The sequence below is a fragment of the Oncorhynchus masou genome, chromosome 31 (assembly GCF_036934945.1).
Source record: "Oncorhynchus masou masou isolate Uvic2021 chromosome 31, UVic_Omas_1.1, whole genome shotgun sequence".
NCBI classification, from domain to species: Eukaryota; Metazoa; Chordata; class Actinopteri; order Salmoniformes; family Salmonidae; genus Oncorhynchus; species Oncorhynchus masou.
In genome coordinates, this window is record NC_088242.1 from 14,348,329 (window position 1) to 14,374,996 (window position 26,668).

At 39.5% G+C, this 26,668-nt stretch overlaps 1 protein-coding gene across 4 annotated transcripts in view; it reads right to left on the reverse strand.

Annotated features, from left to right (window-relative positions):
* The window catches only part of LOC135523474 (KH domain-containing, RNA-binding, signal transduction-associated protein 2-like), a 142,532-nt gene that overhangs the window by 102,614 nt on the left and 13,250 nt on the right, over window positions 1-26,668 (reverse strand). For all 4 annotated transcript variants that reach the window (XR_010452832.1, XM_064950171.1, XM_064950170.1 and 1 more), the window contains exon 2: window positions 18,800-18,927. Coding sequence is in view for 3 of the 4 variants with exons in the window: in XM_064950171.1 (XP_064806243.1) it covers window positions 18,800-18,927 (128 nt within the window). In the remaining variant the exon portion in view is untranslated. The remainder of the gene's footprint in view (window positions 1-18,799; window positions 18,928-26,668) is intronic.

Sequence of the window (26,668 nt, forward strand, 5' to 3'; positions counted from 1 at the left end):
TCTTCAGCAGTACAGTCATTGTTGTTAGACAACTCTTCTGCAGTAGATTATTTGTTGTTAGACAACTCTTCTGCAGTACAGTCATTGTTGTTAGGCAACTCTTCTGCACTAGAGTATTTGTTGTTAGACAACTCTTCTGCAGTACAGTCATTGTTGTTAGACAACTCTTCTGCAGTAGATTATTTGTTGTTAGACAACTCTTCAGCAGTACATTAATTGTTGTTAGACAACTCTTCAGCAGTACAGTAATTGTTGTTAGACAATTCTTCAGCAGTACAGTCATTGTTGTTAGACAACTCTTCTGCAGTATATTATTTGTTGTTAGACAACTCTTCTGCAGTATATTATTTGTTGTTCGACAACTCTTCTGCAGTACAGTCATTGTTGTTAGACAACTCTTCTGCAGTAGATTATTGGTTGTTAGACAACTCTACTGCAAATCTACTGCAGAGATTATTGGTTGTTAGACAACTGTTCAGCAGTAGTTTATTTGTTGTTAGACAACTCTTCTGCAGTAGATTATTTGTTGTTAGAAAACTCTTCTGCAGTAGATTATTTGTTGTTAGACAACTCTTCTGCAGTAGATTATTTGTTGTTAGATAACTCTTCTGCAGTAGATTATTTGTTGTTAGACAACTCTTCTGCAGTAGATTATTTGTTGTTAGACAACTCTTCTGCAGTAGATTATTTGTTGTTAGATAACTCTTCTGCAGTAGATTATTTGTTGTTAGACAACTGTTCAGCAGTAGTTTATTTGTTGTTAGACAACTCTTCTGCAGTAGATTATTTGTTGTTAGAAAACTCTTCTGCAGTAGATTATTTGTTGTTAGACAACTCTTCTGCAGTAGATTATTTGTTGTTAGACAACTCTTCAGCAGTAGATTATTTGTTGTTAGACAACTCTTCTGCAGTAGATTATTTGTTGTTAGACAACTCAGTAGATTTTTGTTGTTAGACAACTCTTCTGCAGTAGATTATTTGTTGTTAGACAACTCTTCTGCAGTACAGTCATTGTTGTTAGACAACGCTTCTGCAGTAGATTATTTGTTGTTAGACAACTCTTCAGCAGTAGATTATTTGTTGTTCGACAACTCTTCTGCAGTACAGTCATTATTTGTTGTTAGACAACTCTTCAGCAGTAGATTATTTGTTGTTAGACAACTCTTCTGCAGTAGATTATTTGTTGTTTGACAACTCTTCTGCAGTAGATTATTTGTTGTTAGACAACTCTTCTGCAGTAGAGTATTTGTTGTTAGACAACCCTTCTGCAGTAGATTATTTGTTGTTAGACAACTCTTCTGCAGTACAGTCATTGTTGTTAGACAACTCTTCTGCAGTAGATTATTTGTTGTTAGACAACTCTTCTGCATTAGATTATTTGTTGTTAGACAACTCTTCTGCAGTACAGTCATTGTTGTTAGACAACTCTTCAGCAGTAGATTATTGGTTGTTAGACAACTCTTCTGCAGTAGATTTTTTGTTGTTAGACAACTCTTCAGCAGTAGATTATTTGTTGTTCGACAACTCTTCTGCAGTAGAGTATTTGTTGTTAGACAACCCTTCTGCAGTAGATTATTTGTTGTTAGACAACTCTTCTGCAGTACAGTCATTGTTGTTAGACAACTCTTCTGCAGTAGATTATTTGTTGTTAGACAACTCTTCTGCAGTAGATTATTTGTTGTTAGACAACTCTTCTGCAGTACAGTCATTGTTGTTAGACAACTCTTCTGCAGTAGATTATTTGTTGTTAGACAACTCTTCTGCATTAGATTATTTGTTGTTAGACAACTCTTCTGCAGTACAGTCATTGTTGTTAGACAACGCTTCTGCAGTAGATTATTTGTTGTTAGACAACTCTACTGCAGTAGATTATTTGTTGTTAGACAACTCTTCTGCAGTAGATTATTTGTTGTTAGACAACTCTTCAGCAGTAGATTATTGGTTGTTAGACAACTCTTCTGCAGTAGATTTTTTGTTGTTAGACAACTCTTCAGCAGTAGATTATTTGTTGTTCGACAACTCTTCTGCAGTACAGTCATTATTTGTTGTTAGACATCTCTTCAGCAGTAGATTATTTGTTGTTAGACAACTCTTCTGCAGTAGATTATTTTGTTGTTAGACAACTCTTCTGCAGTAGATTATTTGTTGTTAGACAACTCTTCTGCAGTAGATTATTTGTTGTTAGACAACTCTTCTGCAGTAGATTATTTGTTGTTAGACAACTCTTCTGCAGTACAGTGATTGTTGTTAGACAACTCTTCTGCAGTAGATTATTTGTTGTTAGACAACTCTTCTGCAGTAGATTATTTGTTGTTAGACAACTCTTCTGCAGTAGATTATTTGTTGTTAGACAACTCTTCTGCAGTAGATTATTTGTTGTTAGACAACTCTTCTGCAGTAGATTATTTGTTGTTAGACAACTCTTCTGCAGTAGATATTTTGTTGTTAGACAACTCTTCTGCAGTAGATTATTTGTTGTTAGACAACTCCTCTGCAGTAGATTAATGGTTGTTAGACAACTCTTCTGCAGTACAGTCATTGTTGTTAGACAACTCTTCTGCAGTAGATTATTTGTTGTTAGACAACTCTTCAGCAGTAGATTATTAGTTGTTAGACAACTCTTCTGCAGTAGATTATTTGTTGTTAGACAACTCTTCTGCAGTACAGTGATTGTTGTTAGACAACTCTTCTGCAGTAGATTATTTGTTGTTAGACAACTCTTCAGCAGTAGATTATTTGTTGTTAGATAACTCTTCTGCAGTAGATTATTTGTTGTTAGACAACTCTTCTGCAGTAGATTATTTGTTGTTAGACAACTCTTCTGCAGTAGATTATTTGTTGTTAGACAACTCTTCTGCAGTAGATTATTTGTTGTTAGACAATTCTTCTGCAGTAGATTATTTGTTGTCAGACAACTCTTCTGCAGTACAGTCATTGTTGTTAGACAACTCTTCTGCAGTAGATTATTTGTTGTTAGACAACTCTTCTGCAGTAGATTATTTGTTGTTAGACAACTCTTCTGCAGTAGATTATTTGTTGTTAGACAACTCTTCTGCAGTAGATTATTTGTTGTTAGACAACTCTTCTGCAGTAGATTATTTGTTGATAGACAATTCTTCTGCAGTAGATTATTTGTTGTTAGACAACTATTCTGCAGTAAAGTCATTGTTGTTAGACAACTCTTCTGCAGTAGATTATTTGTTGTTAGACAACTCTTCTGCAGTAGATTATTTGTTGTTCGACAACTCTTCTGCAGTAGATTGTTTGTTGTTAGACAACTCTTCTGCAGTAGATTATTTGTTGTTAGACAACTCTTCTGCAGTAGATTATTTGTTGTTAGACAACTCTTCTGCAGTAGATTATTTGTTGTTAGACAACTCTTCAGCAGTAGATTATTGGTTGTTAGACAACTCTTCAGCAGTAGATTATTTGTCGTTAGACAACTTTTCAGCAGTAGATTATTTGTTGTTAGACAACTCTTCTGCAGTAGATTATTTGTTGTTAGACAACTCTTCTGCAGTAGATTATTTGTTGTTAGACAATTCTTCTGCAGTAGATTATTTGTTGTTAGACAACTCTTCTGCAGTACAGTCATTGTTGTTAGACAACTCTTCTGCAGTAGATTATTTGGTGTTAGACAACTCTTCTGCAGTAGATTATTTGTTGTTAGACAACTCTTCTGCAGTAGATCATTTGTTGTTAGACAACTCTTCTGCAGTAGATTATTTGTTGTTAGACAACTCTTCTGCAGTACAGTCATTGTTGTTAGACAACTCTTCTGCAGTAGATTATTGGTTGTTAGACAACTCTTCCGCAGTAGATTATTTGTTGTTAGACAACTCTTCAGCAGTAGATTATTTGTCGTTAGACAACTCTTCTGCAGTAGATTATTGGTTGTTAGATAACTCTTCTGCGGTAGATTATTGGTTTTTAGACAACTCTTCGGCAGTACAGTAATTGTTGTTAGATAACTCTTCTGCAGTAGATTATTTGTTGTTAGACAACTCTTCTGCAGTAGATTATTTGTTGTGAGACAACTCTTCAGCAGTAGATTATTTGTTGTTAGACAACTCTTCTGCAGTAGATTATTTGTTGTTAGACAACTCTTCTGCAGTAGATTATTGGTTTTTAGACAACTCTTCTGCGGTAGATTATTGGTTGTTAGACAACTCTTTGGCAGTACAGTAATTGTTGTTAGAAAACTTTTCTATCAAGTGATCAGTCCCCTTGTAATGCACAGTGCTCACTTACTATGCAGTGCCCCATAGAAACTGTAATTTATTCTGCTTGGCCTTAGATATAATTTGTATGGTATTTTCAATACATATATAACCTTCAGAAAGTATTCATACCCCTTGACTTATTCCACATTTTGTGTTACAGCCTGAATTCAAAATGGATTAAATCTTTTTTTTTCTTCTCACCCATCTAAACACAATACCCCGTAATGACAAGGTGAAAACATGTTTAAAAAATGTTTGCAAATTTATTGAAAATTAAATACAGAAATATCTCATTTCCATAAGTATTCACACTCCGGATTCAATACAGAATCACATTTGGCAGCGGTTACAGCTGTGAGTCTTTCTGGGTAAGTCCCTAAGAGCTTTACACACCTGGATGGTACAATATTTGTACATTATTCTTTTTAAAATTCTTCAAGCGCTGTCAAGTTCGATAATGATCATTGCTAGACAGCCATTTTCAAGTCTTGCCATAGGTTTTCAGGCCCTTTTAAGTCAAAACTGTAACTACGTCACTCCAGAACATTCAATGTTGTCTTGGTAAGCAACTCCAGTGTATTTTTGGCCTTGTGTTTTAGGTTATTGTCCTGCTGAGAGGTGCATTTGTCTCTCAGTGTCTGTTGGAATGCGGACTGAACCAGGTTTTCCTCTAGGATTTGGCCTGAGCTTAGCTCTAATTCCACTTCTTTTTATGCTAACAAACTCCCAAATCCTTGCCAACAACAAGCATACCCATAACATGATGCAGCCACCACCATGCTTGAAAATATGAAAAGTGGTATTCAGTGATTTGCTGTGTTGGATTTTCTCCAAACATAACACTTTCTATTCAGGACATAAATGTAATTTATTTTCCAATTTTTTGCAGTTTTACTTTAGTGCCTTATTGCAAACAAGATGCATGTTTTGGAATATTTGTATTCTGTACTGGCCTCCCTCTTTTCACTCTCATTTATGTTGGTATTGTGGAGTAACTACAAGGTTGTTGAGTTTTCTCCTATCACAGCCATTAAACTCTTTAACTCTTTTAAAGTCACCATTGGCCTCATGGTGAAATCCCTAAGCAGTTTCTCTCCAGCAACTGAGTTAGGAAGGACACTTGTATCATTGCAGTGACTGGCTGTATTGATTTACCAAGTGTAATCTACAAGTTCACCATGCTCAAAGGGATATTTAATGTCTGCTGTTTAATTTTTACCCATATACCAATAGGTCCCCTTTTTTGTGAGGTTTTGGAAAACCTCCTTGTTCTTTGTGGTTGAATCTGTATTTGAAATTCACTGCTCAACTGAGGGATGTTACAGATAATTGTATGTGTGGAGTACAGAGATGAGGTAGTCATTCAAAAATCATGTTAAACACTATTACTGTACACAGAGTGAGTCCATGCAACTTATTATGTGACCAGTTAAGCACATTTTTACTCATGAACATATTCAGGCTTTCCATAACAAAGGGGTTGAACACTTTTTGAATCAAGACATTTCAGCTTTTCATCTTTAATTAATCAGTAAACATGTCTAAGAATATAATTCCACTTTGACATTATAGGGTATTGTTTGCAGGCCAGTGACACAAAATCTCAATTCAGCCTCTGTAACAAAAGGAAATGTGTAACAAGTCATTTCTGTGAATCATTTCTGAAGGCACTGTATGTTACTGTATCCTTCAGGTATGTATTCTAACACGAACAGAATAAGTAATGGGGAATGTTTGAACAATTCTTTCAACACGACATAGCTGATGAAACTATGGCTGCGTTTAGACAGGCTGCCCAATTCTGATATTTTTTTCACAAAATGTTCTTTTTACCTATCAGATCAGTGAAAATATCTGATGTGATTGTTCAAAAGACCAATTAGTTGAAAAAATATCAGAATTGGGCTGCATCTCTACATGCAGCCATTGTGATAGATGGCACCCAGTTATCTTTGATGCCACCCCTACTGCCAAAGATGACATGTTCTAAAATCTCTCTCAAATTCCATCTGTGGTGGGGTCTTGCAGTATCATAATAATCTTTATAAATTCAAATAGTCCAGATGTTATAGCACTCGATCACTCGACCAATCAAGGCACAGATAACAGTATGGCAATTAGTTCATAAGATGTTATTCCCCATAATCAATTCAATTCAATGGGCTTTATTGGCATGGGAAACATATGTTTACATTGCCAAAGCAAGTGAAATAGATCATTATCTCCCACACAGACAATCTGATGACTGACTGTGACAAAGGAGATTCATTTTCCTGGATTGAGATAACCACAATACAATAAAATCAATTTGGGTAAAATACTGAGATATTCAAGAACTTCTCTAGTGATTGATAGATTTTCCCCCATGCCCCTTACACATTCTTAAATCTCCAACCGTAATATGAATGTTTTCAATTAAACCCTATCTCTTGAAATGACTAGATAGTTGTTTGTGTGCCCCATTCATTTCTCAGCCCCAGTTTCAGTTTAAGGGAAAGCATATATCTCTGCTCTAAGGGAAATCTTTCACCTTGACTTATATCTCTGCTTGAAGGCCTCTGAGGCCTTAGGAGCCTGTGTCAGCAGGGACCATCTCTTCCAGTGGTAGCCAGTAGAGTCTGGTAGTGGCATACCAAAAATTCTTAGAATTCTTCTTGGGGATTCTTAGAAAAATAGACTGCTGTAAAAGACATTCAATAGCAGCCTTACACTAGCTGCTGCTAAAGAGGGATGTTCACAAAGAAGGCACATCTCATCTTGTAATGTGGTTGGTGAATGGGAGGCAGTAATTTGATATTGTGCTACTGTATAGTATTGAGTGGCTTTTCGTATTCCTCCTTTGGGCTTCTGTTCAGATTACTTTAGAGTGAGGGAAGGACAGGCAGTTCATTCTGTATTATCTCATTCTGAGTGTAAATCCGCTGCAGGATTGGCCATTGGCCAAGATTATTGGAATACTTGTAATTCTCAAAAGGATTTCCTTTTCTACTGTAACTCGAGACAGTATGGTATTTAGTGAACAGCTCATCAATGTCTTGCCTATTTGACCCCACCTTATTTTCCAGAGATTCCAATGTACAGGTGTCGGATCTGAATTTGATCGCTCTTTTATTGCAGGAAATGCGTATGAGCTTTGTGATTTACATGAATTCACTGAAAACCAACACTAACACACTGTTAAATGAACAGTATTGCACTTTTCATGTAGTCTACTTTTGGCAATGTAATAGCCTAATAACCGATCGAGCAAGATTATGGACTAAATCTGTTGCTGCAGGATAATGTTTCTTTGACAATGTAGGTCAAATTAAGATCCTACATCTGTACAGCTACAGTATTATATGGCTTGTGATGAGTATTAAGTTAAAGCTGTGTTTTTCACCTTTATGTAATATAATATGAATGAAAGGACAAAACTAAAGAGCTGACTTGTTTTACTTTAATTAGTCAAGATGTCTCAGTGGAAACAGCTGTCCAGAAATACAGTACTGTGTGGGGGAGCTGATCAGTTTGGCACATCTCAGATGGGGTCCCAAACAGGAACAGCCTGCACTACTTTATGCAAATGCACAAATTAAAATCAACCTACTTTAATGAGGACATCAAAGGAAGTGGCTCCATGCAACTGGAGCTCTGCCTGAGTCCCCGACTGCAGAACCAGAGAGAGCCTGCTCCAGAGCCAGCTCTATTTTACACTTCCTGAGAGACAGGGCAGCTTGGCTCCCGCTCTTAGAGATTTGAGACTCGTTTAAATACAGAGAGGAGATCCTGAGCAAGCCAAAATGTACTTTCTCACAGATGGTCAACCCGAAGATGAGAAACACTGCATCTATACTACGCCATGACTTTATCTTGGCCAGGTCGCAGTTGTAAATGAGAACTTGTTCTCAACTAGCCTACCTGGTTAAATAAAGGTGAAATATTTTTTTTTTTAAATGACTGTGTTACTGTAAGGTTTCACAACAAGCAAATCAACCCATGGTGTAAAAGGCCATTCATATGTTGTATACATTGACCAATTACATTCTAAGTAACTTTGAAAAGGCCCCTTAACATCTACTATATACTCATTATGTTTAAATAGATCACCAATAATGCTCTTTAATAACAGTATTTGCAGTCAAGCCTCTCCTTAAAGCGTTCCAAGGAATACTCAAGCACTATCACAAAGATGGAAGCAAGAAGGGACCATATTAACCAGCAGCTGTTGAGTGGGTCAAAACTTGACACTTACGATGCAGCAAAAATACACCTTAGCGTGTGTGTGTATGCGTGCCTGCATGTGTGTGTGTTCTTGCATGCTTGCATGTGTGCATGTGTGCGTGTCTGTGTGTGTGTTTGATGGTCACTTGGCTGTCTCTGGGTCTCGCCCTCCCCCTCTTCACCTCATCACCTGTCTGTCTCGCGGCACCAATTATTTAGAAGAGGGCATGACCCCAGCAGCAGCACTGAGCCAGGTTAGTCCTACAGTGTTACCTCTTCTCTGCAGGAACCATCCTGTCAAGATAGTACACAGCTCTCCTAGTGAGCTGCCCTGTGAAGATAGTACACAGCTCTCCTAGTGAGCTGCCCTGTGAAGATAGTACACAGCTCTCCTAGTGAGCTGCCCTGTGAAGATAGTACACAGCTCTCCTAGTGAGCTGCCCTGTGAAGATAGTACAGAGCTCTCCTAGTGAGCTGCCCTGTGAAGATAGTACACAGCTCTCCTAGTGAGCTGCCCTGTGAAGATAGTACACAGCTCTCCTGGTGAGCTGCCCTGTGAAGATAGTACACAGCTCTCCTAGTGAGCTGCCCTGTGAAGATAGTACACAGCTCTCCTAATGAGCTGCCCTGTGAAGATAGTACACAGCTCTCCTAGTGAGCTGCCCTGTGAAGATAGTACACAGCTCTCCTAGTGAGCTGCCCTGTGAAGATAGTACACAGCTCTCCTAGTGAGCTGCCCTGTAAAGATAGTACACAGCTCTCCTGGTGAGCTGCCCTGTGAAGATAGTACACAGCTCTCCTAGTGAGCTGCCCTGTCAACTCCACAGATCTGATTGAACAGATTCATTTGGACCCTGCATGTTTTCAAGTTATTCAGAACCTAAACCAAACATTTCAATATATTTCAACACCAGTTTTAATTGTCAAGACTATCAACAGCCCCTCTTTTCCTCCAGTAAGTGTTTTATTACTGCATGATATTCACATTCTTTAGACTGATAAATGTTTCCCCTATAAGAGAGGTGAACTGTGTGGTAATTGAATAGCTGGTCCAGTGATTTGGATAGCAGGACACCGTGTCTAATACAGATGAGCCAGATGCTAACACTACTACTGTCTATCCCAGACAGGCCCAGCAAGTGTTACAATATTAAATGAGATACACTATGTGGTTTTGACATTATTGAGGCACTGGTTTTGGAATATCATTTTTGGCTCCAGTTAGTCAGTATAATTTAACATAAATCACCTGGGCCTAGTTTTTCAAAAGTTATCTTTACGGATTTTGCCTATCGTACAGGATTAAATGCATAGAAATAGAATGACTAGAACAGGAGTCCCAATTCAAGTCAATGATTTGTCCGTACTATTGATGCTATTTCCATCAGTGGAGGACCAGTGGAGGACCATCCTCCTCAGTGAATTTCATTAAAAGAAAATTGTAAAATATTTAAAGTTATCCTTTTTTTAGATAAAACTATACTAAATGTAATCACATTTTAACAAATAATTGATTAAACACACTATTTTGCAATGACGGTCTACAGTAGCCTCAACAGCACTCTGTAGGGTAGCACTATGGTGTAGCTGGAGGACAGCTAACTTCCGTCTCCCTCTAAGGAACACTGACTTCAATACAAAACCTAGGACGCCCATGCTTCTCACCCCCTTCAATAGACTTAAAAAGAAATAATGACAAGTTCCGTAGGATGTCCTCCAACCTAACAGAGCTCTTGCAACATCAGCTACAGCTAGCGAGCACTGCAGTGCATAACATGGGGTGAGTAGCTGACTCAAAGAGAGAGGAAGACAACAGTTTTGAACAAAATAAAATGACGGCGAAGCAAGAGAGAAATAGAGAGAAAGAGAGATTTCGTAATGTTTTTCACATTCAGTTTCACTTACATAGCTAGCAAATGCAGCTAGCTAGTTTAGCCTACTCAAACGTCCTGCTCAAACAGAGGGATGCTATATTAGCTAGCTGGCTATGACTATCCAACACAACACTGGAACTCTTCCAAGTCAAGGTAAGATTTTGTTTTTATTAATTTATTGCCGCCGTGGCCTACGTGTGTAAGTACTAGTGTTAGTGTTAGTGTTAGTTCATTACCTATGTTGACTATGACGTTACTTTAGCTAATATGGTGACAACAATATGGGCTGTGTGTAGCAGTATTGATATGATTTGGCTTGGAAGGTTTTTTCACCTTGTCACATACAGCTGACGTGTTGTACATTGAAGTCCACAAACAAAGGGAAAAGGTTTTTGTATTTATTATGGATCGCCATTAATGATACCAAGGCAGCAGCTACTCTTCCTGGGGTCCTTCAAAATTATTCCAGTTATACCATTTTTAAAACATTACAATACATTCACAGAGTTCACAACACACTGTGTGCCCTCAGGCCCCTACTCCACCATTACCACATATCTACAATACAAAATCCATTTATATGTGTGTGTATAGTGCATATGTTATCGTGTGTGTGTGTGCATATGTCTGTGCCAATGTTTGTGTTGCTTCACAGTCCCCGCTGTTCCATAGGGTGTATTTTTATCCTTTAAAAAAATATATATATTTTACTGCTTGCATCAGTTACTCGATGTGGAATAGAGTTCCATGTAGTCATGGCTCTATGTAGTACTGTGTGCCTCCCATAGTCTGTTCTAGACTTGGGGACTGTGAAGAGGCCTCTGGTGGCATGTCTTGTGGGGTATGCATGGGTGTGTGGCAGTAGTTCAAACAGACAGCTCGGTGCATTCAAAATGTCAATACCTCTCACAAATACAAGTAGTGATGAAGTCAATCTCTGCTCCACTTTGAGCCAGGAGAGATCAAATCAAATCAAAATGTATTTGTCACGTGCACCGAATACAAAAGGTGTAGACCTTACAGTGAAATGCTGACTTACAGGCTCTAACCAATAGTGCAAAAAAGGTATTAGGTGAACAGGTAAGTAAAGAAATAAAACAACAGTAAAAAGAAAGTGAAAAACAGTAGCGAGGCTCTATACAGTAGCGAGGCTATATACAGAAGCGAGGCTATAAACAGTAGCGAGGCTCTATACAGTAGCGAGGCTCTATACAGTAGCGAGGCTCTATACAGTAGCGAGGCTATAAACAGTAGCGAGGCTCTATACAGTAGCGAGGCTATATACAGTAGCGAGGCTCTATACAGTAGCGAGGCTATATACAGTAGTGAAGCTATAAAAGTAGCGAGGCTACATACAGTAGCGAGGCTATAAAAGTAGTGAGGCTATAAAGGTAGCGAGGCTATATACTGTAGCGAGGATTTAAAGGTAGCGAGGCTATATACAGTAGTGAGGCTATAAAGGTAGTGAGGCTATATACTGTAGCGAGGCTATAAAAGTAGTGAGGCTGTAAAGGTAGTGAGGCTATATACTGTAGCGAGGCTATATACAGTAGTGAGGCTATAAAGGTAGTGAGGCTATATACAGTAGCGAGGCTATAAAAGTAGTGAGGCTATAAAGGTAGTGAGGCTATATACAGTAGCGAGGCTATATACAGTAGTGAAGCTATAAAAGTAGCGAGGCTACATATAGTAGCGAGGCTATAAAAGTAGAGAGGCTATAAAAGTAGCGAGGCTATATACAGTAGTGAAGCTATAAAAGTAGCGAGGCTACATACAGTAGCGAGGCTATAAAAGTAGCGAGGCTATAAAAGTAGCGAGGCTACATACAGTAGCGAGGCTATAAAAGTAGTGAGGCTATAAAGGTAGTGAGGCTATATACTGTAGCGAGGCTTTAAAGGTAGCGAGGCTACATACGGACACCAGTTAGTCAGGCTGATTGAGGTAGTATGTACATGTAGATATGATTAAAGTGACTATGCATATATGATGAACAGAGAGTAGCAGTAGCGTAAGAGAGGGGTTGGCAGGTGGTGGGACACAATGCAGATAGCCCAGTTAGCCAATGTGTGGGAGCACTGGTTGGTCAGGCCAATTGAGGTAGTATGTACATATGTACATCAATGTATAGTTACAGCGACTGTACATATATGATAAACAGAGAGTAGCAGCAGCGTAAAAGAGGGGTTGGGGGGGCACACAATGCAAATAGCCCGGGTAGCCATTTGACGTGCATATTATTAATGTAAGCTCTCTGTGAACATTCAAGGGCCAGCTGTGCTGCCCTGTTCTGAGCCAATTGCAATTTTCCCTTTTTGTGGCACCTGACCACAAGACTGAACAGTAGTCCAGGTGCGACAAAACTAGGACCTGTAGGACCTGCCTCGTTGGAGAGGCTTCCATTAAAGAACACCCTCTGTATTCTGTGAGGCAGGTAATTCTCTATCCACAATAAAGCAGGGGGTGTAAAGTCAAAACACATATGTTTTTCCAGCAGCAGACTATGATCGATAATGTCAAAAGCCGCAGTGAAGTCTAACAAAATGCTTGCTGAAAGTCTGTTGTCAATTTGTTTACTGTAAAATAGCATTGTATCTGGTCAAACACCATTTTTTTTCAAAAGTTTACTAAGGGTTGGTAACAGGCTGATTGGTCAGCTATTTGAGCCAGTAAAGGGGGCTTTACTATTCTTAGGTAGCGGAATGACTTTTGCTTCTCTCCAGGCCTGAGGGCACACACTTTCTAGTAGGCTTCAATTGAAAATATGGCAAATAGGAGTGGCAATATCGTCCTCTATTATCTTCATGAATTTTCCATCCAAGTTGTCAGACCCTGGTGGCTTGTCATTGTTGATAAACAACAATAATTTTTTCACCTCTTCCACACTCACTTTAAAGAATTCAAAATTATAATGCTTGTAAGACAAGGAGAGTGCATAGATGCGAGAAGGAATACAACGTGGCTGCTATGAAATTAACTGTGTTGACGCGTGATCAGGGGTTTATTCATTCTGCCGATTCTGTTGAAAAAAAATGTCTTAAACGGAAGTAAACGGAACATGAACATAGCTGAATTTTTCCAATAGAAACTTCCGTTTGCATCTGTTGGACTAATGATCAAAATCAAATCAAATCAACATTGACTTGTCACATGCGCCGAATACAATTCTTACTTACAAGCCCTTAACCCTGGGATGCATATGCTGGTCAAATGACCCTAGTATTCCAGGAATAACTTAAATGATGTGTCTTTCATGTTCTAACATCCTAGTTTTGTTTTTAAATGTCTTATTATTGTAAGTAAAAATAGTTTTTGCATCACTACCCCAAGTTTGATATGTGGGTCAAATATGACCCGTATGTACTTCCTATGGAATACACTGCACTGGTCAAACAGACCTATTTTTTGCTACAGCAATAAAATCAAAGTAATGAATAACATGTTTATTAAATATCTTGTTTTTTTAAGTTCAATAATCACCGTTTTCATTTGTCCTTTTTAACTCATTGAGTAAAAGGAGTTCCATAAGGATGCTCATAAGAATGACGCCAGATATATAACCAACATGGTTTTACAGATTTAAAAAATAAATAATTACCTTTATTTAACTAGGCAAGAACAAATTCTTATTTTCAATGATGGCCTAGGAACAGTGGGTTAACTGTCTGTTCAGGGGCAGAATGACAGATTTGTACCTTGTCAGCTCAGGGATTTGAACTTGCAACCTTGCGGTTACTAGTCCAATACTCTAACCACTAGGCTACCCTGCCAAGTGGATGAGCAGCTTTTCTCCAGACGTGACGCTTGGCATTCCGTCCAAAGAGTTCAATCTTGGTTTCAGCAGATCAGAGAATATTGTTTCTTGTGGTCTGAGAGTCATTTAAGTGCCTTTTGGCAAACTCCAAGCGGGCTGTTGTGCCTTTTACTGAGGAGTGGCTTTCGTCTGGCCACTCTACCATCATGGCCTGATTGTTAGAGTGCGGCAGAGATGGTTTTCCTTCTGGAAGATTCTCCCATCTCCACAGAAGAACTGAGACAATGGAAAGATGTGGGGTGATGCAAGAGAGCCATGCCACCACCACTCAGAGCAGCCAGGGCCTGAAGAGGAAGAGGTGCCAGCTCTGCCCAAGTGCAAAGGATAGAAACGTCAGCTGGTGGTGCAACACACCCATCTGCAAAGAGCACAGTCACATGCTTGTGGTTTGAAACAAATGCATGGACTAAGACAGCATCACACACATGCACACTTTGTGCCTTTCAGTTTACATTTTTTGTAAATTCACAATGGTTAGTGTTGTCGTTTATATTGATGATGATCTTTGGATTTTCAAATGAATGTTTTGAAATATTATAAAACATGTTAATGTGATTAAAACATTTTCTTCACACTCAAAGGTTGAATGTGAAACTTTGATTGAAAGATTTATTGTAAGATAATATTTTCAATAGCTATTAAATTTCATAATATGTTATCACTGAAATGTGTATCAAACTGTTGAATAGTGACTAAAAACTTTCAAACTATAGAATAATTATTGAAAGGTCCAAATCATCATGCAAAATAATTATGTTCAAATCAAATCAAGTCAAATCAAATTTTATTTGTCACATTACACATGGTTAGCAGATGTTAATGCGAGTGTAGCGAAATGCTTGTGCTTCTAGTTCCGACAATGCAGTAATAACCAACAAGTAATCTAACTAACAATTCCAAAATGACTGTCTTATACACACAAGTGTAAGGGGATAAAGAATATGTACATAAAGATATATGAATGAGTGATGGCACAGAGCAGCATAGGCAAGATACAGTAGATGGTATCGAGTACAGTATATACATATGAGATGAAATGTCGACAAGGAGGTCCCACATATACCAGAAGGCTTCCAGGTGACCTGTTCTACAAAATGGATAATATTTTATAAATATAACACAGATAGTACATTATCGGAACAATGTAGTTCAAGAAATAGAGTTAAGAAAATATTGACTAAATAAACAAAAAAATTAAATAAAAAGTTACATAATAAATTAACTATATACAGGGGGCACCGGTAATGAGTCAATGTGCAGGAGTACAGGTTAGGCAAGGTTAGTCAGGTTAGTTAGGGGGTAGATCCTGTTAAGGAGCCTTTTGGACCTATATTTGGTGCTCTGGTACCGCTTGCCATCCAGTAGCAGAGAGAACAGACTTGTGTGACTGGAGTCTTTGACCATTTCTTAGGCCTTTCTCTGACACCGATTCCTATATAGGTCTTTGGTGGCAGGAAGCTTGGCCGCAGTGATGTGTTGGGCCATACGCACTACCCTCTGTAGCGTCTTATGGTCGGAAGCCAAACAGTTACCATACCAGGTGGTGATGCAACCGGCCAGGATGCTCTCGATGGTGCAGCTGTAGAACTTTTTGAGGATCTGGGGACCCATGCCAAATCTTTTCAGTCTCCTGAGGGCGAATAGACATTGTCGTGCCCTCTTCACAAATGGCTTAGTGTGTTTGGACCATAATAGTTTGTTGGTGATGTGGACACCAGGGAACTTTTGACCCGCTGAACTACAGCACCGTCGATGTGAATGGGGGCGTGTTCGGCCCTCCTTTTCCTGTAGTCCGTGATCAGCTCCTTTGTCTATCTCACGTTGAGGGAGAGGTTGTTGTCCTGGCACCACACTGCCAGGTCTCTGACCTCCCTATAGGCTGTCTCATCGTTGTCGCTGATCAGCTAGATGCAGGAAAGAGTGTGTAAGGTGGTATTGAATGTGTCACTGTTTGTCCATGTGTCACTGTCTGTCACCTCAAATGTTTCTCTTGACCTTGTACACCTATGTTGTAACCTTCAACTGCTAGGCTAGGTTGTAGCAACCTCATGATGGGTATAGGGAACATTTGAGTATCATGAAGCCTAAACCTCTGACTGTTTCATTGAACTGGGTGAATGGAATAAGAATGACAGTCATCCAATATGCTGCAATAGAAATAGAAATAAGGCCATGCTCATGAAAACCAAAAATTGTCCACCCTCATCTAAACGGCTCTGACCGCCACTGATTTCTATGCATTTAACCCTATCCGATAGGCGAAATCCAGATGAATAACTTTTGAAAAACTGGGCCTTGGTGCATAAGGGACAACAGATCTCTCAATGACTTGTGGTAACAATGGGTTGATATACAATTTAGCTTTTTTTTGTTATCATTTGATAAATACAACATGATAAAGGACAAGATGTCCTTTATTCCTCCTTAATCACCATGCAGACTTTGTTCAATTTAGGGAAAAGTCTTGCAAACATCAATCATTGACTAGTATTAAAGGTTCAATTTAAAATTCTCAGTACAGTTAACTTCAAGACAAGCAATCGAATGATAACCCACAATGCAAACTCTCAATCTCATTTCAGTCGGTTAAGATCTTGGTTGCCAGCAGCTACAGTAGTTCCCAGAAGTTGGTAGAATGAGGGCCCCTTAGTCACAAGTCACAGGTGGCAGACAAAAGTATGAAAGGAAAGGTGTTTGGTCTTGGTGTCCTTCAAAGATATGGTCAAAATGTTTCATAGCGTCAATTATATTTCCAATCTGTGACCATTGATCACCTCTTCCTTCATTCTATATTGACAGAGTAGCATAAAAGCATGTATCAAGGTCAGTAAACTGCTTAACTATAATACTTACTATTTTCAACTGTAAAATATATACTGCTTTATATCTGTAGAGAGTGCATTGATGTAAGCGGATGTACGCTGTTGTAAGGGCTCCTGAGATTCACAGTAGTCTAAGGCACTGCATCTCAGTTCTTGAGGTGTCACTATAGACACCCTGGTTCAAATCCGGGTTGTATTACAAACGGCTGTGATTGGGTGTCCCGTAGGGCGGTGCACAATTGGCTCAGCATTGTCCAGGTTTGGCTGGTGTAGACCATCATGGAATTTGTTCTTAACTGACTTGTGTAGTTAAACAAAGGACAAATAAAAAAGCTAGAATATTAATATTGTGCAACATGTACAGTTGCCATTATACAAATCTATGAATTTCACAAAATAATACACATGTAAGATCTTAATTTGGGACAATTTTTAAATAATCCTGCAGCAACATGAAATGTAAATTATTATATCATAATAATTAGGGCAAATCAAGTCTGACATTAAAAAGTGAAAATGACAAACTTTAGAAGCCTTTTTAAAACTCAAATACACTACAAGTCAGCACAAAAGAGTGAACAAATTAAGATCCTACATCTGTATGGCCTTATTTCAGAAAATTCCGGTGAGCTGATTGTGATGGGATTGTAATGTTTTAAACATCATGGCGCTTTGTAACTACACTGATATCTCTTTGTCAGAGACTCAAAGTGGCACATCAGAACAAAGATTTTATTTTTAAATAGTTGGTTTATCCTCTACCAAACAAAAACAAAACACAAAAACAAAATCCAAATTTACTTCAGACTGCCATCACAATTTTCATGGTTTGACTTTCCTTCTACTTTGTTTCCCAATCAACACTAAGGGTTGAGTGTTTCTAAAAGACCATAGCACAGACATTCCCAATATACAGCTGAATACACAATAAATGCATGTCAAGGGCTTTTAACCATAACTCTAATCAGTGCATAAGCCCATAAGCGACATAAGCGGTCAGAAAACGTGCTTTAAAATTGCAACATTTTCCCACACCAAGCATGGCAAAAAGGTGTAGAATTGTAGGAAAGGTACTTTAAAACATGCATTTTCAGTCAAAAGGGGTCCACGCATGTATTTTGCCTGCTTGGTGTGGGGGCCCCACAGCCAAATTTCGCTTAGGGCTCCCAAAAGGCTAGAGCCGGCCCTGACTCAGATACATCAATTCTCAACATTATCTCTGAAGAGATGCCTTTCAGCGGCATACTAATGATGACTGTGGGTGAGCACACAATAAGCGACAAACAAACATGATGATGACTCATGAATGAATAGCCTCAGCATGTCTCCCAGTCAGTGAGCTCTATTTTCTAGCACAGAGACAGCGAGGAGGGAAGCAGGCAGGACCCACCCTGATCCCATATGAGTCAGCTGCAATCATATGCTCCTCTCGCTGTGCCTAACACACCCACCATCTGCGGCTAGACACGGTGGATCAGACCCTGGTGCTTTCCCCACACTGCCCCACTCCTCCTGACAGAAGACTGCAATGTGATCATCAACACACACACACACACACACACACACACACACACACACACACACACAGACTGGCCAGTCAATCCCACAGCACAGCCAGATGCACAGATGTAGGGACCACAACAAGGCATCAGTAATTATTTATTCTTAGCCCTCAAGATGGCCAATATGGTCCCAATTCCATCTGTCTTTCCACTGCCAAGACCCCATGTTGACGTTGTATAGAGTTTCTAACAAATATGCATTTGGTGTTTCTTTAAAGCATTGGTATTCCTTCTTTGTTGGCTGTTTTAATTTGATGAATAAATAAACAGATCAAACAAAACAGTGCAGGTGTGGTTGTCTTACCTTTGGGTACTGTTGAACTGGGATGAGTACTCTCTCCGAGAGCTTGATGTTTTTGTTACTGATGACATCAAGGTATTTCTTGACGTCACCGTCTTTTCTCAACTCATCCCCCTCATACTTTTCAATTTCTGTAGGAAAAGGTATTCAAGAATAAATGATTAGATATGCAAACAGAACTTCCACAGAAATGTTCCTCAACATTCTTGTCATTGACAGAGAAGATCCGGTTTCATATGCTATCTTATTTGTTTTCTTATTGTACAGTTTAATTGGTCCTACACTCTTAGAAACAATTGTTTTTCATCTCTCCCAATAGGAGAACCCTTTTGGGTTCCATGTAGAACCCTCTGTGGAAATGATTCTACATGTAAACCAAATGGGTTCTACCTGGAACCAAAAAGGGTTCTTCTAAGGGTTTTAGATAGCACCTTTAGTGTGCCAGGCAAGCTCAATAGTGTTCCAGGTAAGTAGTGTGCCAGGCAGGCTTAATCTAGTGCAGTTAATGTATTTGTAAAAAGATATGAACCCAGGTCTGTTACAGCGTAACCAGGATAATTCAGTCCCTAAGCATAACTTGCTCATCATCAAAGTTATTTATAGTGACCGGAGTAGTTGACATGAGCTGTCAGGTTAAGCATACGAAACAGTCATGAGTTGGAGAACCATTGTGCCGAACAATGATATTTGTTGATTGATACATTTTATAGCACTTGGGAGAGTTGACTGAAAGGCATACAGCCAGGAAACATTAAGGAGCTGGAAATGAAGCTGTCACCTGTCCTCTCTGGGGATCCCCCTCTGTCACTGGCAAATGAATGCTCTGCAGAATTAAGAATGATGAACCTGCGCCACTCTTGTAGAACAATACTAGAGAGACCTGGGCATGGTAGAGATGGGAAGACAGGCAGCAGGGGGTGGAGGTGATCTCTCACTTGGAGAGCCCCCTCCCCCTCCTTTCCTCCTCAACAGTTCTGATTTAGAGCAATTCAGCTCCATCTATTTATACACCATTATGACAAACAAAGCTGTGAGTAAGACGAGGGTAAAGTGCATTCTGTTGGCAGAGCTTCACAGCAGGAGGCTGTTGGCTGGTTGCATATGTGTTGCTGCTTTTGTCTCAGTTACAAACAAACCTGAAAGGCTTTGTTCCTTTTCAATGAACTCCAGGAATTCTTCAACAGAAAGCTGCTCCCATTCTACATTCCATTCAGGCCTTAAGCCTCTGTGTAGGATGATAGTTATGATATCCATGTAAGAATGAATAGTGAAAGCAATATAAAATAGCCTATTGCTTAGTCATTTAGCAGACTCTTATCCAGAGTGACTTACAGGAGCAATTAGGCTTAAGTGCCTTGTTAAAGGGCACAGTGGCAGATTTCTTTCAACTAGTCAGCTCTGGGATTCAAACCAGCAACTTTTTGATTACTTGTCTAGTGCTCTTAACCACTAGGCTACCAGCTTGTAAGGGTACAACAATGTTCATCAGAGGAATAAATCAAATCAAATCAAATCAAATGTATTTATATAGCCCTTCGTAAATCAGCTGTTATCTCAAAGTGCTGTACAGAAACCCAGCCTAAAACCCCAAACATACTGGTGCACGTACTGCATGACCATGTGGGGTGAATTCAGTCAATGCCTCTCTCATGCTATGCCGTACCAATGTTCACAATCTACCTGTGCCCACAGCACACACACAAAGTAGAAGTACCTGTGTCTAGTTGTGTTCTCAAACTGTAATTATGTTTGACCATGGGGCACAGCACTGCATACATGTTGCAAAACAAGTTTGATTGAATTGCGCCTCTTGTGGCCCTAACTGTTAGCGAGTGTAACAGTATTTTGGGGAAAGTTGTACATTGTGTCTCCATAGAGACATCCAAGTTAAGCTTACAAAGTCTGGCATGTTGGCGCTAGTTCAGGCTATGCAGTTCCCTGTGTGAAGAAGGAACCACATGGAGTTTCAAGAGTCTGGCTATAAAGTAATCAACTCATTATGGTTTCCAGCTACTGGTCCCAAGGAAGTTGGGTTTCCTTGATGTCTTTCCTGCATATTAAACATCTTGGCTTAATGATCCTTACATTTTGCCTCAGTCCTTGATCCTTTACAGTCATCAATGCCCTCTGAAAAATACTGATGTTGCTTTCCATCTAGATACCAAGGGCTGGATTCAGGGTGGATTTAAAGTAGGTAATACTTAGAATTTAGTTGAACGCATTTATCCGACATTGCAGATAGTGAGTTTCCCAGACTGACAGAAAAGTCCCAGTAACTTGGTTGATTCAGGGAGGTTTTCAGCAGATTGAACTGCATAGTTCTTTCAAACATGACAGAATCCCTTTGAGATTCTCTGGATTGGAACACACTGCCGGTGCTGTCTTGTTCCCATAATCTCATTCCTTTCAACTGAGTCTCACATAAAGGAGCTAAACTGAACTCAAAATGAGACACTTCCAGTGAGTGGCGCTTTGAAAACGCCACTTAATAATGATGTTGTGAATTTGATTCAGTGAAGCTACTGTCAAGTTGAAGGAGTGTTGAGGCTCCAGCAAACACCACAATTATAAACTGCCTTTGGGTATCAAACTGAATAGGGTTTAGAGATCTTTCCTACTTTGGAGTGAGACTTGTCCATAGCATTCTTTCTAAACACAGTGAAAGTTTTATTGTGCCAGGGACTCACATAGGATCCTTTCCACAAAAATGAAATTGTGCTCAGGTATCCAGATTTCTTAAATGTTTTTTAAAAATCCCCTCCTCTCCACTTGCACACACGTACAGAGGCCAAGTTGAAAAGCCTTGAACAGGGAGAATAGTGATTTGAATGTAGCAACCCACTGCTAAGTGAAATCAGAACGCTTACTCATACACCTGCCACTCTGTACCCCTCAGACTCCTTACTGACACCCCAGGTGAACTGATCCAAGACCTCTCTAGTCCCTTTAATCCCTAACATCTGCTGACTGCGTATGCTGTGGCTGGCTCGGTGACACCTGCCTTCTCCGGAGAATGCTGTAAAGTGGCCAGTTGACCCCAGCCCGCTAGCAGGAAGGTCTCACACAGAAATCAAACTATTGAAATCTTTGAAAAAGCATGCTTAGACGGTAAGAGGTCGGGGACGATCTATATACCCTGCTGCACCCCTTTGTGAATACAGAAGTTGGAACGGTTTGAGTAGTTATTCTCTTGCTGGTTGGGATGGGAAGGTATGTGGGGTGGGAAGCATGATTTCCAGGTGGAGAGGGAGGATATGTACCTGTAATCCCTTCTGAAAAATAAAAATTACAAATCTAAATAAAAAGTTAGTCGCCAAAATAAAGACAGCTTTTAACTGCCTATGAGCCATTGAATTGAACAACCATTGAATATGAGCCATTGAATTGAACAACCATTGAATATGAGCAATTGAATTGAACAACCATTGAATATGAGCCATTGAATTGAACAACCATTGAATATGAGCAATTGAATTGAACAACCATTGAATATGAGCCATTGAATTTAACATCCATTGAATATGAGCCATTGAATTGAACAACCATTGAATTTGAGCCATTGAATTGAACAACCATTGAATATGAGCATATGAATTGAACAACCATTGAATACGAGCCATTGAATTGAACAACCATTGAATATGAGCATATGAATTGAACAACCATTGAATATGAGCCATTGAATTTAACAAACATTGAATATAAGCCATTGAATTGAACAACAATTGAATATGAGCCATTGTATAGAAAATGACTTTACCAACAACCATTGCGATATCAATCATAATATATTGTGCAACCCTAACATGGATTAGTTCTGAATGTACAGTATTGTAGCCTATCTATTCCGTTTTTAAAGCACAATGTGAAAGCAACAAACAAATAAGCCTTGCACGGATATTTTTGTAAAACAAGGTCATATTCTGCATTAACATGACAATCTTTGTTGATAATAAGACCAATCACCAAACCAGACAAAAGGCCAGATAGTTACTCAATTTCCAATCTACCATTTTCCTCTTAACCATTAGAACTGAGAACTGAGGACATAGTAGTGAGAGGTGCATTAGACAACAGTGCTTGACAGTTGGACACACTCATCTGTAACCAGTCAGAAGGGATACACGTAGTGTGTTTGACAGTTCTTCTCACTCGAAGCGTCCTTAACTATGTTCACTGGGAAAACTGTGACTCATTTGGCATGTGTGTGAGTGTCTGACTAAGCGTCTCTTTCCCCAATCATGAATATGTATAACCTGATATCTATTTCAGACGACAGGGTTCACCTTACTGTTCCACTGCGCTGCATAATAAAATGTTCTTTCTTCTGATGCCTCCTACCTATTGGAGGTCATTTTTTATTATGGTGCTACGTCTTTTTGCATGTTACTGAATCGATGTAGTTGACCCCAAGGGAATGGTATCCGACCAGTCTCAATGCATCAAACACAGCCAGAACGAGTCAAAGAGCAGTCACCCAATTTGACGCATACGTTTTTATTATCTCACAAAAGAATCCACACTAAAACACATAACCAAACCAAAAATGAAGCAATTCATGGTCAAAATGAATATGCCAAGGTAAACAGTAAATGATAATCTCAGTGACCCCAATAAGGTGACTTGCGTGAATTACTGTACCTGTGCATGCAATAGTTATGTACAACATTAACAGGCTACTGCATAATTAATTTGACATTATTGTGGGTGGAAAATGTGTCTTATGTGAGTTACCCCACTCTCCCTTCCTCCCTCAATCCCTCTCTCCCTTCCTCCCTTCCTCCCTCTCTCCCTTCCTGCCTTCCTCCCTCTCTCCCTCAATCCCTCTCTCCCTTCCTCCCTCAATCCCTCTCTCCCTTCCTCCCTTCCTCCCTCTCTCCCTCAATCCCTCTCTCCCTTCCTCCCTCAATCCCTCTCTCCCTTCCTCCCTTCCCCCCTCTCTCCCTTCCTGCCTTCCTCCCTCTCTCCCTCAATCCCTCTCTCCCTTCCTCCCTCAATCCCTCTCTCCCTTCCTCCCTTCCTCCCTCTCTCCCTTCCTCCCTCCATCCCTCCCTGATATGTTCATTGTCTGACAAAGATCATTATCATTCAATAGGACATGTTATTTACCTTGTAGGTAGAGGTATGCAGATTTATAAGCATAGATTATATACCATTTAAAATAAGTGCCAATATTGGATCGGATTTAATTGTTAATTACCTTCTTTGATATGAATACATCACACCACTTTAATAAATATAAATATAGCCTAACGGTTAGAGCGTTGGGCCAGTAACCGAAGTGTTGCTGGATCAAATCCCTGAGCTGACAAGGTAAAAATCTGTCATTCTGCCACTGAACAGGGCAGTTAACCCACTGTTCTCTGGTAGGTTGTCATTGCAAGTAAGAATTTGTTCTTAACTGACTTGACTAGTTAAATGTATTTATGTAAAATAAGTATGACAAAGAACAGCATTCATAAAATATCATATACCACTTTAAGCATTGCATTGTACACTCTCCTACAAGAGCTAATTATTTTCTTTATCTTAAATCAGTTCCTTCATTGAACCTTTGCCTTGGGAGAGCAATGAGAGAGCAATGAGAGAGCAATGAGAGAGCAATGAGAGAGCAATGAGAGAGCAATGAGAGAGCAATGGGAGAGCAATGGGAGAGCAATGGGAGAGCAATGGGAGAGCAATGAGAGAGCAATGAGAGAGCAATGAGAGAGCAATGAGAGAGCAATGAGAGAGCAATGAGAGAGCAATGAGAGAGCAATGAGAGAGCAATGAGAGAGCAATGAGAGAGCAATGGGAGAGCAATGGGAGAGCAATGGGAGAGCAATGGGAGAGCAATGAGAGAGCAATGAGAGAGCAATGAGAGAGCAATGAGAGAGCAATGAGAGAGCAATGAGAGAGCAATGAGAGAGCAATGAGAGAGCAATGAGAGAGCAATGAGAGAGCAATGGGAGAGCAATGGGAGAGCAATGGGAGAGCAATGGGAGAGCAATGAGAGAGCAATGAGAGAGCAATGAGAGAGCAATGAGAGAGCAATGAGAGAGCAATGAGAGAGCAATGGGAGAGCAATGAGAGAGCAATGAGAGAGCAATGAGAGAGCAATGAGAGAGCAATGAGAGAGCAATGAGAGAGCAATGAGAGAGCAATGAGAGAGCAATGAGAGGGAGACATGGAGCTGTCATACTCCTGGAGGTTAATGACCATGCTAAGGGATTTAAGCTTACAACCTGATGTGTTGCACAGCAGACATCTCTACTGTGGGCTCTGTGTTACTGAGCCTTATGTTATACCTAGAAATAGCCTGCAGCCCAGCACCATCCCAGGTGGTGCCCCTACCAGATGTGAGGTTACAGCCACACTTTCATTTCCTGGTTTCCCAACTCCACCAGTAGCTAAATGAACCACGGTGAGCTTTCTGCAACACCAGTTAAACATTAAACAAAACAGAACTGACATTTCATCCAAACCATGTATTCACATTTATGACAGATAAATTAAATAGACTGAAGTTAGAAATCAAACATTGATATATGTCTACTGGACTCTTTTGATCTACAGGCAATGTAAAATATATGATATTTAATAACAATCTTTCAAAATTAGAATTCAATAACATTAAAATGTAAGGAAAAAGGGTCTTCCAGCATTACTTATTTTTGTCAATCAGATATAGGTGCTAAGCTTTTGGGTGGGGTAGATATGCGGCACCATTAGGATACCATTATTTACAGGTATGATCCCACTCTGTGCGTATGAAACAGCCTTGCGTAAATTTGGCAAAGGGCACCGTTGTTGACCAATGATGGTCCTTTGTGGTCCTTTATGGCTCAGTTGGTAGAGAATGGCACATGCAATACCAGGACGGTGGGTTTGATTCCAAGGGCCACCCATGTGAAAAGCATTATGCACTTATAATGAGCCGCTTTGGATAAAAACGTCTGTTATATCAAAATAAATCGGAACTGACTTTCTGAATTGCAATTAGGAATATTCTGGGGTATTATTAACACATTACTCAGGTGTTTCATGAACCCAATTTGCCACAATTATGTTAGTCAGTCAGATTTACGTGCTAAGTTATGGTGTGGGATAGATGCAGTACCATTAGGACAACATTGTCTATGGGTCGTTATTGAATTGCGGTGGCATTTGGGCATGGCATTTTGGAAAAAAGGTATTCATTATTCCATTTTTTTAAGTGTATTTGGGTACATCTAAATATGTCCGCTTAATGACTTTTAATTGTTTTTACCGTTATGATAACATTGTGCCACCAGTAGTAGTAACACCAATGATGGTAACACCAATGACACATTTTTAGGTAATTTAGGATTTTCTTAAATGGAGGTCACAGATGCTCAAATCTAATGTCATTAACCCTTTAAAAATCTATTATTTAAGTGATATGATTAATAATTTTGTTCACTATGAATTTCCCTTCATTTAAATTGAGTATCACCAATGACACTTCGAATTTAGACGCGACAAATTATCAAGGGAATCCTCAAATCTATGACATACTAAAAGGGTGTGAATAGCTAATAATTGTGTTCAATAAAGACCCCTCCCCCATAACAGTTTGCCACTGGAGGAAATGTTCAAGTTTGTAACATATACGCTAAGAGTTGGGAAGCAGGTACGGGGAGTGAATGTAATAATAAATAAACTAACATGGAACAAAGCAAACACAAGTAGCGTACAGACATGAAACCTAGAAACAGAAACAATAACACCTGAGGAAAGAACCAAAGGGAGCGACAGATATAGGGGAGGTAATCAGGAAGGTGATGGAGTCCAGGTGAGTCTCATGAGGCGCAGGTACGTGTCACGATGGTGACAGGTGTGCATAATAATGAGTAAACTGGCGACAATGAG